At 54.9% G+C, this 12,208-nt stretch overlaps 1 protein-coding gene across 1 annotated transcript in view; it reads right to left on the bottom strand.

Annotated features, from left to right (window-relative positions):
• Positions 1-21: 21 nt before the first annotated feature.
• PRKCD (protein kinase C, delta) overlaps positions 22-12,208 on the bottom strand; it is a 28,174-nt gene continuing 15,987 nt past the window's right edge. Inside the window, exons 3-18 of the mRNA XM_008582529.1 lie at positions 11,819-12,018; positions 10,116-10,176; positions 9,817-9,979; positions 9,686-9,717; positions 8,425-8,510; positions 8,024-8,153; positions 7,335-7,435; positions 6,506-6,599; positions 6,195-6,295; positions 5,844-6,017; positions 5,529-5,620; positions 4,907-4,969; positions 3,747-3,885; positions 3,235-3,423; positions 2,468-2,596; positions 22-325 (exon numbers count right to left, since the gene is read on the bottom strand). Coding sequence (XP_008580751.1) covers positions 167-325; positions 2,468-2,596; positions 3,235-3,423; positions 3,747-3,885; positions 4,907-4,969; positions 5,529-5,620; positions 5,844-6,017; positions 6,195-6,295; positions 6,506-6,599; positions 7,335-7,435; positions 8,024-8,153; positions 8,425-8,510; positions 9,686-9,717; positions 9,817-9,979; positions 10,116-10,176; positions 11,819-12,018 — 1,913 coding nt within the window. The 3' untranslated portion in view covers positions 22-166. The remainder of the gene's footprint in view (positions 326-2,467; positions 2,597-3,234; positions 3,424-3,746; positions 3,886-4,906; positions 4,970-5,528; positions 5,621-5,843; positions 6,018-6,194; positions 6,296-6,505; positions 6,600-7,334; positions 7,436-8,023; positions 8,154-8,424; positions 8,511-9,685; positions 9,718-9,816; positions 9,980-10,115; positions 10,177-11,818; positions 12,019-12,208) is intronic.

Below are 12,208 nucleotides of genomic sequence, written 5' to 3'. Positions count from 1 at the left end.
CGAGCCAAGGCCCCCCCCCCCCGAGCCAAGGCCCCCCTGGGGGCAAGGGGGGACAGCAGCAGAAATCACGACAGTCACACTGTTGCTCATTGTGGGTGGCGGGCAGGTGCGGATGAAGGGTGGGGGCCCAGCCTGCTCCACCTAGGGTGGGCCATGTCTAGGAGCCTCAGTCTTCCAGGAGATGCTGGAATTTGGGGTTCACAAATGAGAAGCCGGCAAATGCCGTCTGGTCCATAGAGTCAATGAGGTTCTTGTCGCTGTAGGAGAGGTGTGGCTTCTCATTCAGGAACTCCTGGTCGAAGTTGTTGTAGTCTCCAGGGGACTTCTGCGAGGAGAGGGCAGGGGTGGGTGAGCAGGACCTGAGGAGCAGCCCTGAAAAAGCCCCCAGTTTCCCAGGGCTGCCTTCTAAACCCTTGGCCCTACCTCCAAGACCAGAATCCCTGCCAGGCGGGGTCAGGCCAGAGCTGTCCTTACTCAGAACAGGAAGGGGAGCACCCCCCATGGCCCAAGAGGAGCCCCACTGGAAGGCGGGTGCTGTTTCCCCAAGAAGACGAGGAGAGCAAGCAGGGAGCTCTGGGCCTGGGTAAGGAAGGGTGGGCATCCTCCTGAGCAGGGGGCAGCAACCTACTGTCTACAGGCCACATCTCACCCGCCGCCTGTTTTTGTGGGGCCCACACCCTAAGAATGGCTTTTACATTTTTAAATGGTTGGAAAAAATCAAAAGAACAGTAACATTTCATGACATGCGAAAATGAAGTGAAATTCAAATTTCATTGTCCATAAATAAAGTTTTTATTAGTGCCCAGTCATGCCCACTTGTTGACCATACAGTCTATGGTGCTTTGAGACCCTCTGGCCTACAAGGCCCAGAATATTTACTTTCGGGCTGTTGATGGGGAAAGTTTGCTGATTCCCTGCTCCGAGGATATGATGAGATGGTAATAGAGAGAGGTCTCAAGCTGGTGGCCCTCAGACCAAACTGAGCTGGCAGCTTTGATTATTTTGGCTTGTACTGAGATTTTTTTTTTTAACTGAAACATAATTGATGATACCTATTTGTAGGATACAGAATTAAATATCAATACCTGTGTACAATATGTGGTGATCAAATCAGGATGATTAGTATACTCATCATTACAAAACGTAATCATTCTTTGTGACCCTTAACCAATTTCTCTCTCGCTTGCACTGGGTTTTAATGGAATTTGAGCCAATATTTTAAAATTGGGGAATGTGACATAAAAACCCAACTTTCGGGTTTCTTTTGAACACCGGCAGATTAGAGCAACCCTGGGGTCACTTCCTAGCATGTCCAGTCTTGGTGCTGAGAGCCCCCTTGGACAGCCAGCAGGGACCCCCCACCCCCCACCAATAGGGGCAGCTGGTCACACACCTGCCTCGTGTTTCTCAGTGTAGATAAAGACAAGTGACAAGGCTGCTAGCAGCCTGGGTGACTTTCTTGCAGTTGGCCTTGCCTGTTAGTTACATGCCCGGCACACTGCACCTCTGAGTTTGAGGTTCCTGGTGTAGGGGAAGTGCTCTGTGGCCTCAAAGCCCAAATGTGGGGCACACGTCACACAGACTGCCCAGTGAGAACAGTGTGTGCTGACAGAGCAGGGGAAGAAAAGGAGAGAGAGGGAGTGGGAGGGAAGAACTGTGATCACAGAGGGCCCAAAGTCCCAATCTCTTAACGGCCCCAACCTGCCTCTGCTCTCACACTGGTTCCTCAGTGGCCTCTATAGATTCTGGGCCTTTGTACAAACCATCCCCTCCTCCCCTGTGAATGCCTGCCAGCCACCCTCTGCTGCCTGTCTTCCTGGCCCTGCTCCACGCCCACTTCCTCCAAGGGGACTACTCAGACCCACCCATCGTCTGCTTCCTGGGCTCCTGCAAACAGACCGTCCCAAAGCAACTGACCACGTGTGACCAGTGACATCTCTCATATTGTTGTCTTATTTCACAAATTATCATCAGTGTGTAAGTTTCTTATCTCCCTGACTAGCCGGGGACTCCTGCAGCTTTGGGACTTCATCTCCCGCTTTGCTGTGCAGCCCAGTGCAGTGCTCTGCACCCCACACGGACTCAGCACTTCCAAAACTTACTGGAAAATGGATTGGATGGATGGATGGTTGGATGGATGGTTGGATGGATTGGCGGATGGAGAGAGGGTGTGAGACCTTAACTCTGATTCCCAAAGCACAGTCCCCTGCACACGGTGGGTGCTGGAGAATGTATGTTAAAAGGTGGCTGGATCACAGTTCCTGATGTTTGTTGAATGACTGAGTAAGGAGAGAGAGGACATGAATACAAGGGCAGAAGCTGAGACTGAATGTACCATGGGAGATTAGGGATACAGGTTTGCTGGAAGAGGGGAGAGATGGAAAGTGTGTAAATGATGCAGGAGAGAGGCAGGACAAAGGAGGAGGAGCCCACCCCGGAAGGCGGCACGGGGGTAGGGATCACATACCACTTTAGGCCTGAAGGGCGGCTCCACCCTCCGCTTCTCCAGCATAATCCAGTTGATGGTCTTGAAGAAGGGGTGGATTTTGATGTTTCCTGTCACTCCCAGCCTCTTGGTTGGGTCCCTTTCAAATAGCTGCAACCCAGCAGGGGCCCTGATTAGCACCCAGGGCCATAGGAAACTGGAGCTTCAGCAAATCCCAGCAGGCCTAGGGGTGCCAAGGTGGGCCTGGCCCAGCCCAGAGGCACCACCCGGGGTACTCTGGGCCTCTCTGGCCTGCTGTGCTCCCAGGTCCCCCAGAAACACAGGCCCTGGACTGGGGTATTCGGGACTGTGTTGGTGGAATCTGTGAGTAAAAGTAGCACCCACATATTGAGAACTTACTATCTCCTGGCACAGAACTAGCATCACGCATTTATATTTTCTTCCCAACAACTCTGTGAGGCCAGTTCTCTCATAACCCCACTTTGCAGATAAAAAAACAGACTCAAAGAGAGATTAAGTGACCCACCCAAGGTCACTAGCTTGTCACAGGCAGAGCCAGCATTTGGCCTCAGGTCTGTCACTTGACTCAGCCCTTAGCCACTATGCCAGGCTGATTCTGTGCATGGTACTCAGAAACTCCTAGAAACATGGAGAGAGAGCAATACTCTCAGTATGTTAGAACTTGAGCATCAGTGAGACAGTAAGCTGCTGCATTCCCGCAGCCCAATGTCTGCCGGCCCCTGCCCCAGCCCAGCCCAGCCCAGCCCAGCCCAGCCCAAGGCCTCCACCTTCTCCAGGATGTCCTTGGACTCCTTTGTGATCCAGCGGGGATAATGTGGCGTGTCCAAACGGATGGACTCGAAGAGTTCATCCTCATCATCACCATGGAAAGGGGACTGACCAATGAGCATCTCGTAGAGGAGGACCCCAAAGGACCACCAGTCCACGGAGAATGAGTACTTCAGGCCCTGCAGGATCTGGGGCGGGAGTGGGGGTCAGCAGAAGCCGGGGCTCTGGAGCAGCGGGAAACCCCTAAGCGTGAGCCCCAGCCAGGCCTTGCCATCCTCCAGGCTTTGGCTTGGACACATACTTCAGGCCCTGCAGGATCTGGGGCGGGAGTGGGGGTCAGCAGAAGCCGGGGCTCTGGAGCAGCAGGAAACCCCTAAGCGTGAGCCCCAGCCAGGCCTTGCCATCCTCCAGGCTTTGGCTTGGACACTGCTGCCCTTGGGAAGCTTTCCTGGCCCTGCCCTGTTGAGGCAGGTGTCTGACTGGGCTGGCGGCTGGGAGGGAATCCACTCACCTCGGGGGCGATATAGTCAGGGGTGCCGCAGAAGGTGCTGGCCCGGTTCTCCCCAAAGATGTTCTCTTTGCACATCCCGAAGTCAGCAATCTTAATGTGGCCATCCCGGTCCAGCATCACATTGTCCAGTTTGAGATCCCTGAGGAGAGGGGACAGGAAAGAGAGTCATCAGGGGCCAATTCTTCTCTTCCCCAACCCTGTCCCCATGTCCCCAGTTTCAGCCCTAAAAGTTCAGGACTCTCCCCAAAGGCACAAGGGAATGAAGAATAGCAAGGGAAGCAGAAGGGGAAAGAGGTGCAAAAAACAGCTGCTTCCTGCAAGCCACCTACTGTGTGCCAAGTGCTGGACACACCATCTAACTCTGAAGCCTAAAATGAGGCTCAGAGGGGTGATATCACTCGCCCAGGGTCACCTAGTTGGTCAGCAGCAGAAGTGGCCCCCAGGCTCAGGTTTGTCTGACTCCTCAAGGGCAGGGACCACGTCTGCTTGACTATAATGAGTCGTTTGAGAAGACAATTCACGCACATGGGAACAAGTACTAGAACCAGGCAAACAATGCAAAGTCCACCTTCCACTAAGCTCAATTGCCAGCCTCCCCTAGAGCGATTCTTGGCATGCACAAGCATATTGCAAAGTGCACATCGCCCTACCTTTTCCTCTCAGTGCTAATTTAGATACACAGTATCCCATGACTGGTTTTCCGCTTAACAACATATCTCAGCATCACCCCTCATCAGTACACAGAGCGTGGCCCCAGCCTTTTTGATGGGTGTATAGTATTCCATTGTAGGATGGGATTCTCATTTGCTGGATGAGATTTTATGGTATCAGACCCTACTGGTGGAAGCTTAGATTGCTCAGGTGGGGCTTCAGAGGAAGACTAATGGCCTCAAGGAAGAGAGACACTGTACCAGTCAGTGCTGCCCTATCCCCGCAGTGGGCAGGGAGTTCCCAGTTCCTGAAGCTGTGGCAGCTTCAGCTGAGGGGTCATAGGAATTGTAGCATTGGAGTGAGATGTTTAGGCAAATACCCAGCTAAAGACTAACCCCAAGCAGAGATGGAGCTGTAGCTGGGCTGGGCCCTGCCCAGAGCCTTTCAGAGGATATGATGGGGTTGAAGCCTTCCCTCCCAAGAGCCCCAAACTTTCCCAACCCCTGCACCTGTAAATGATCCCTTTGCTGTGAAGAAACTGCAGTCCACACACTATCTCAGCTGCATAAAACCTGGGCAAGAGAGAGAGAAAATGTGTGCAATTTCCACCAGCCAGACTCTGCTTCTCCCTCACCCCTAGTCCGGGGGCAGGAAATGCTGCAAATAACTCCATGGACAACCTGGGCCTGATCAAGCACATCTTGTGTCAGGTAAGTGGGTGCTGGCAACCCAGGCAGAAAATTATGAAGGGAAAGCTCCATATGAGCCAATTCTCTGTCATAACAGTGTATGCATTCACATGGATATACATATATATACATACACACAGTTTGTGGTGTGTGTGCAAATGGAGGGTTACAATGCTAGACTGGGGCCACACACCAGGGTCCTGTGTTGTACAGGACCACCATCTACGAGACTGCTCTGGCTGGGGCCCAAGGAGGCACAGGACCCGGCGCATTTGCACTGTACCCTCAGCCACAGCTCACTCACCACCTGCGCTACCCTCAAATCTCCCCAGCGCCAGCTCTGGTCCAGGCTGGCTTCTGCAGGGAGAGGGAGAAGGAGTGGAGGGCAGTTTGGCAATGGGCTCTGAGCCAATACCCCTTCCCGCACAGGGCCCTCACGTACGTGGCACGGTAGAGTTCGAAGCGGCCTTTGTCCTGGATGTGGTACATCAGGTCCCCCCCATTGAGGAACTCCATCACAAAGAACAGGTGGTCCTGGGGTGGGGGAAGATGGTGAGCAGAGGCAGAGGAACAGGCAGCAGACCACTTCACTAAGGGCCACTGGGGCCACACCCCAACGGGAAGCAGGGGGACAGGCCTGGGCCAAGGGGGACAACTCTGCCCTGGGAGGTGTGTATGGGGACATGGTCGGGGCAGATGTGACCCTGCCTTTGGGGGGCTGTGGTACATGGGCACTGACAGCGGGAGGCCCAGGCACCTTGGTCTGGAAGGTGCAGAAGAGGTGGGTAAGGAAGGGACTGTCCCACGCGAGTGCCAGCACCCGCTTCTCCACCATGGTGCATTCCACATCATCGTCTATCAGAACCACATCCTTCTTGAGGGCCTTGATAGCAAAGTACTGGCCTTTGCCCTTCAGCTCTGCAAGCAGCACCTGACAGGAGGGTAGAGGGGCTGAGCAGGGCAGAAGCGGGGCAAAGGCCACAGCCCCACCCACAGACTCCCAGCCTCTGCCACCCAACCAGGAAGAAGCGGGTGGAGCGGGAAGCAGGTGGCCCTGGCTCCTGAGCCCTGGTCCCTTGGGTTGCCCCAGGGCTGCAAAGCCCCTCACCTTCCCAAAGCTGCCTTTGCCTAGGACCTTGTGGAAGGTGAAGTTCTGGATGTTGCACCTGGTGCTGCCCTCCCAGATCTTGCCATAGGTCCCACTGTTGTCTGCTCAAGAGATGGCACCTCAGACTCAGGTCTTGGTCTGCAGGACTCCCCTCCTCCCCTGGGGGCCTGAGAGAGGAAGGGCTTGCTCCCCATGGGCCGTGCCTCCTCCCAGGTCTCACTCACTCGACAGCGGGAGGGAGGACAGCAGGAGGGAAAATGGGCCCGGGTGGGGTGTGGGAGCTCTAATGGGGGAAGTGGGACCAGCTTCACCTGTGGCATCATTCCCAGAGACTTCTGGCTTCTTCTCGAAAGGCTGGTATATTCCAACAGGCTCTGAAGGCCCCGACTCTGACTTCCGGGGTCTCTGGGGAAGGAGGAGAGGTAAAAGTAGGGTTGCCAGACGGTTATGCCATTGCCAGAACTCCCAGCCCACAGGGAGGACCCTCAACCATAACTCCATACCAATGGGGACAGAAGGGATAGAGCCCAGGACCCCCAGGCAATGCATGCGTAGACACACACACACACACACACACACACACACTCTCTCTCTCTCTCTCTCTCTCTCTCTCTCTCTCTCTCTCTCTCTCTCTCTCTCTCTCTCTTCCAGCAGCACAGGGAAGTCTTGCTGGTCTGGGAGGCACTGATTACAAACAGAAGTTTTATAAATTGAATCCCATCTTCCCAAGCACTTACTCAATGGATTTTTATTTGTGTTAACTGCATTTCTAATTGATTCTAGAATTTTACCTTAAAGTTTTGTGGCATCCCTCGAGTCCCACCCACACCAGACATACACACACAAACATACACCCACACCCAGATGTACACACCCAGACGTATACACACAAAGTCTTAGTTCAAAGTGTTCCAACACCCAACCCTGCAGTCCCCCATGTTCACCCTCAAGTGAATAACTGCTTGAATAATTTCTCATGAGAACAAGCCCACGTCTCTCTAAAGTCTTGAATTGGATCTTCCAGAAATGGGGTCCTGCATGTAAATACCCCCCACCATGGTTCCCCAGGAATGTCTGTGAATCCTGACTGACTCCTGGCTCCACTGCCCTGTGTCCAGGGTCCCCATGGCACCTGCCCACCTGGCTGACTTGGCTCAAGGCCTCGGCCAAGAGCTTCTGGTTGATGCCGCAGAGGTTGGCCACCTTCTCCCGGCATTTATGGTGCACATTCATGCCACAGTCTGCAGTGAGGGAGATGAAGGGAAGTCAGACTTGGGGCTCAGCAAAGGGCAGGAGGGTGGAGGAGAGAGCACGAGAGCAAGAGAAAGGAGGGCTTTGGTGGGGTCTGCTGGGTTTCCCCTCTTTAAGGAAAAATCAATCTGAAGCCACCATGAGCACTTCAAGCCTCTCATGATTTAAAGAAGAAAAAGAACTAATCCTAAACCCTTCAAAGAATGTCTGGGACAACTTAGAGAAGCCACTTTTCCTCCAGGGTCCCCTGTTCTTGTCTGTATGTAAAGCAGTCGGTGGGGGGAGGTCTGTGAGGAGCCCTGCTGTGTGTGGCAGGCCTGAGCTGAACCCCTTCTGCCCACCTGCCCCCCACAGTGACTCTTGGGGCCCTGCTTTCCACCCTCCCATTTTACACTTGAGGACACAGCTCAGAGGGGTGGAGCCATAGAGGCCTTGCCCACGTGAAATCCCCACGATTCCACTGACTTAAGGCCCCACCTCTAGGTAAGGGGCGAAGGCAGTGTGAGGGGCTAGAGCTCATGGGGTTTGGGTGGGCAGCCCCACCTGGGAGTGTCCCCCCAGCCCTGGATGGCACGCACCTTCACACTTTAACCCCTGCTTCACCAGCCCCCAGAGCAGGCTGCCACAGTGGTCACAGAATGTGGGGCTCATGTAGTTGTGAACCTTGAACCGGTGTGGCATGTCAATGTTGAAGCGTTCTTTCTGGAACTGGGGGAGGGAGGGTATTACAGGTCAAGGGTTGCATGCCAGCTCCAGCCCCTTCCTCAACCCCTAGCTCTCCCCCTATCCCATGCGTGGCGAGATGCCCAAGAGGGCTCCACTTGGGACTTGGAAATCTGCAGGCCCAGGGAGCCAAGGCAAGACAGGGAAAGACAAAGAATAAGGAGAGAGGGTGAGCTCCACAGGGGAAGTGGGGAGAGCCCAAATCCCTCCCACCTGGCCAAGCCCCCCAGATCCCCAGGGCAGGGCCCAGCCTCACTATGGTGTCCCGGCTGTTGGCGGCAGTGCCCGTGCACCGGCCGATGATCATGTCGATGCATTTCTTGTGGATGGCAGCGTTGCATTCTTGAGGAGGCACAGGCCCAGGAGGAGGAGGGGGAGGGGAAAGGGAAGGCAGCGGGAGGGGCAGAGTCTGTGAGCTGGCGTCCACTGGCCCAGGCCAGTCCTCTACACAAAGCCACCGTTCTCCCTGACTGCCCACAACCTCACCCCACCAGCCTTCAGGCCCAGAGCTTGATTTTTCTCTCCTCCTGCCAGCCCTCACAGGAGGGGCCTGGAGAGGACAAGGCAGGGAAGATAGGCCAATCTGCAGGGTCTCAGAAATTAGGGAAGGCTCAGAGTCCTAGTGGGCAGGGAGAGCACAGAAATGAGGGGGCATGGGGCATTGCAGTGAGAGAACTGGGGGTAGCAGAGCCCTGCTTTCCCTCTTCTCTGCCCCAGGACAGTACACAGCTCCTAAGCACTCAACCTTGCATGTGCACACTGACTCACCCCACACAAGGACACCTGTGCATACATACAAAGCATGTGTAACAATGACAACAGACTTCTCATACTGAATGCCTACCATGTGCCAGGCCCTTAAAGTCCAGCTTTACATATTTTATCCCATTTGATCTTCACAAAGACCCAATTATCCCTAGTTTATAGACGAGGAAACTGATGCACTGAGAGGTTAAGTAACTTTGCTTAAGGCCCTACAGCTAGGAAGTGGTAGAGTTGGGATTCTAACCCAGGCAGTCTGGCTCCCGACCACCACAACACCTTGTGCATGTGCCATCATGGAGAAGGGTGTGTTCACATCTATGTAATGAGAGGTACCCAGCTCTATGCAGAGGCACATGCAGCCAAGGGTGTGCGAGTAAAGGTCTCATAACCACGTCTCTGGGGGAGAAAAGCCTAGATGTGAAGTCTTGACTAGTTCTCGTGTAACTATTCTACCATGGCCCATTTCAGGCTCCCTACTTGATGTCACTAAATGCGGAGTTGGGAGAGATGCACAGAACTGGCTTTTGTGAGCTGCAGCAAACTGGACTCAGCACTCAATGCAGCTGCTGTACATACACACACACTGATGTGGGAAAGCTCGCGTGCACACTCAAGTACACAGAGCCCTTGTCCAGACACGCTGGCCCAACACCGTCCCAACCCAGGGCCCAGGCTCTCCTGTGAATGCACACAGGCGCTGGCACACACGAACAAACACTTGTGCATACAAACTGGGTGGCAGAGACACTTACGCCTGCATTTGTAGCCTTGCTTGTTGAGACCCCTGAAAGGCAAATCCCCAGGCAGGGGCAGTGAGGGTGAGTCCTGGGGTCAGGGCCCTCCATACCCCATACCACCCCCAGAGGCCACAGCCAGTTCTCACCAGACAAAATCCTTGCACACAGAACAGAAGGTAGGCTGCCCAAAGAAGGTAGCAATAAACTCATGGTTCTTGATGTAGTGAATTTTGGCCTGTTTGATGGCTCCACGGCGGTTCATCGTTGGGAACTTGGCCTCGTCCTCACCACGCATAGACTGTTTGCAATCTGGAGGCCACAGAGTGGTAAAGTCAGCCCCAGCGTCCAGGAGAGACTGCAAGTGTGCTGCCCCTCCCAGGGTAGCCCTGTCCTCTGATCCTGGCAGGTGAGCCCTCTGTTCCCAGCCCAGGTGGGGAGGTCTTACCCCCGTCCTCCAGGAAATACTGCACAGACATTAACACCTTGGCCTGGGGCTGAAGGTCCAGCTGTTGGGGATGGGGGGAGACAACAAGGTCAGTGAGGGCGGGCCTGAGCCAGGTTAGACTCAGGACCCGCCCCCATGGTTGGTCCTTGAGGCCAAGGGAGCCCCCCCAAAGCCTAGCCAGACACCTGTCTACCCAGTGTGGGCAGGGCCCCACCCCTGAGCCCCGCCCCCACCCTGCACCCAGGGGTATTATTACATTTGGGGAAGTGAAAGGATCCAGCCCACACCCGGCCTGGCCACATGGACCAGGAACAGAGTGGGAAGGGAAACTCCCCACCTCTACCCCCTGCTGCCCCCTCAGCAAAAATTCTAGAATGGGGGCACCGTACCCCCGTGTGCACATGCAGAGAGCCACAGACACACTCATCCTAACATACCAGGGCTCCTCACCAGACTGGACAGTTCTATTTTTTTTTTTAAAGATGACTGGTAAGGGGATCTTAACCCTTGGCTTGGTGTTGTCAGCATCACGCTCAGCCAGTGAGCAAACCAGCCGTCCCTATATAGGATCCAAACCCGTGGCCTTGGTGTTATCAGCACCGCACTCACCGGAGTGAGCCATGGGCCGGCCTTTTTGTCTTTTTTTTTTTGAGACCGGCCTCACCGCGCTCAGCCAGTGAGCGCACCGGCCATCCCTATATAGGATCCAAACCCGCGGCGGGAGCGCTGCTGCGCTCCCAGTGCTGCACTCTCCCGAGTGTGCCACGGGCTCGGCCCCAGACTGGACAGTTCTGAAGGAACCAAGCCTCTAGTCCCTCACCTCCCCCAGGACCCAGATCTGCTGACTGACATCCTTCCTTGGGGGAGTGGAGAAAGAGTGCAGCCAGGGGCCCCTCTGTGTCCCTACCTGACTGCCAAGGGGCAATGCAGCCCTGTGTCAACCTCTCCCATCCCCCTCTTCTCCTCTCGCTGAGGCTGACCAGAGCCTCCAGTGGTCACAGAACATTTGATGGTGGAGACATCTTGGCTGCAGGAGCCCACATGTAACCCTAGAAGGGTTCTGCCAGTGTTGGCATTCTGTGGCCACCCAGAACACACAGCTGCACGTGGCCACGTGGCCTCATGCACATGCAGAGTCCTAGTTTCAGCAGGTGAGTAGGTAGGACCATGAGCCTTCCCCTTCTCCCACCTCCTCACAGTTAAAGATCATAATGTTGGTCCCCTGTGCCTGCCTAGGCCTAGAATATCTGTGAAGATTCCAAAAAGAACTGGAATAATGGGTCTCTGAGAAGGGGATGGCCTGGTGTCAGGGCAGGGACACACCCTTTCATAGAGTTTAAAGTGTTTCACTATGTGCATATCCTGCCTTTTCAAAATCAAAGGAGAAAAGGTAGTTGCAATAACAAAGACAATGTTCTCTAACACCTGCTGTGTATCAAGTCCCACAATAAGCCCTTTACACGCAGTTGCTCATATTTCATCCAAACAACTGACCTCGAGGGAGGGACTTTTAGTAGCTCCTCCTTTTACAGATGTGGAACAGAGGCTCAGAGGGGGTAGGTATCTGGTAAACTGCAGAGCCCAGGCTATGTAGGCCACAGAGCTGCACTGTGGCCCGTGCAGGGCCCGGCACCCACGGCTGCGCTCCCTCACCAGCCCACACACATGCGCGCGCATGACTGACTGTGGCTTGTGCGCCTCACCCAGAATTCGGCCTTGCCGTTGTTCTTCTTGCAGCGCTCGGCCAGCACCGACACGCCCACGGTCACCTCGGACACTGGCTCCTCGGCTGCCCGCATCAGCACAATCTGGATGACGCGGCCCTCATAGATGTGGGCGTCAAACGTGGACTTCCATTCGGGATACATGGTGGGCTTCTTCTGCACAAGTGTCTTCCCGCGCTCTGTAACAGGGCCAGGCAGGCAAGGTTGGGCTAGGGCCCCTCAGTGCCTCCTTGCCCAGACCTCCACAGCCTTCAGCCCTGATAGAATCTGCCTGCCTCGGGCCGGCCCGGTGGCGCACTGCTACAGTACGCCGCTTGGGAAGCGTGGCGGCGCTCCCGCTGAGGGTTCAGATCCCACATACAGACCGGT

This window comes from Galeopterus variegatus, unplaced genomic scaffold, assembly GCF_000696425.1.
Source record: "Galeopterus variegatus unplaced genomic scaffold, G_variegatus-3.0.2 Scaffold2664, whole genome shotgun sequence".
NCBI classification, from domain to species: domain Eukaryota; kingdom Metazoa; phylum Chordata; class Mammalia; order Dermoptera; family Cynocephalidae; genus Galeopterus; species Galeopterus variegatus.
The sequence above is the reverse complement of the archived record's forward strand: the minus strand, read 5'-3'. Positions and strand labels throughout refer to the sequence as shown.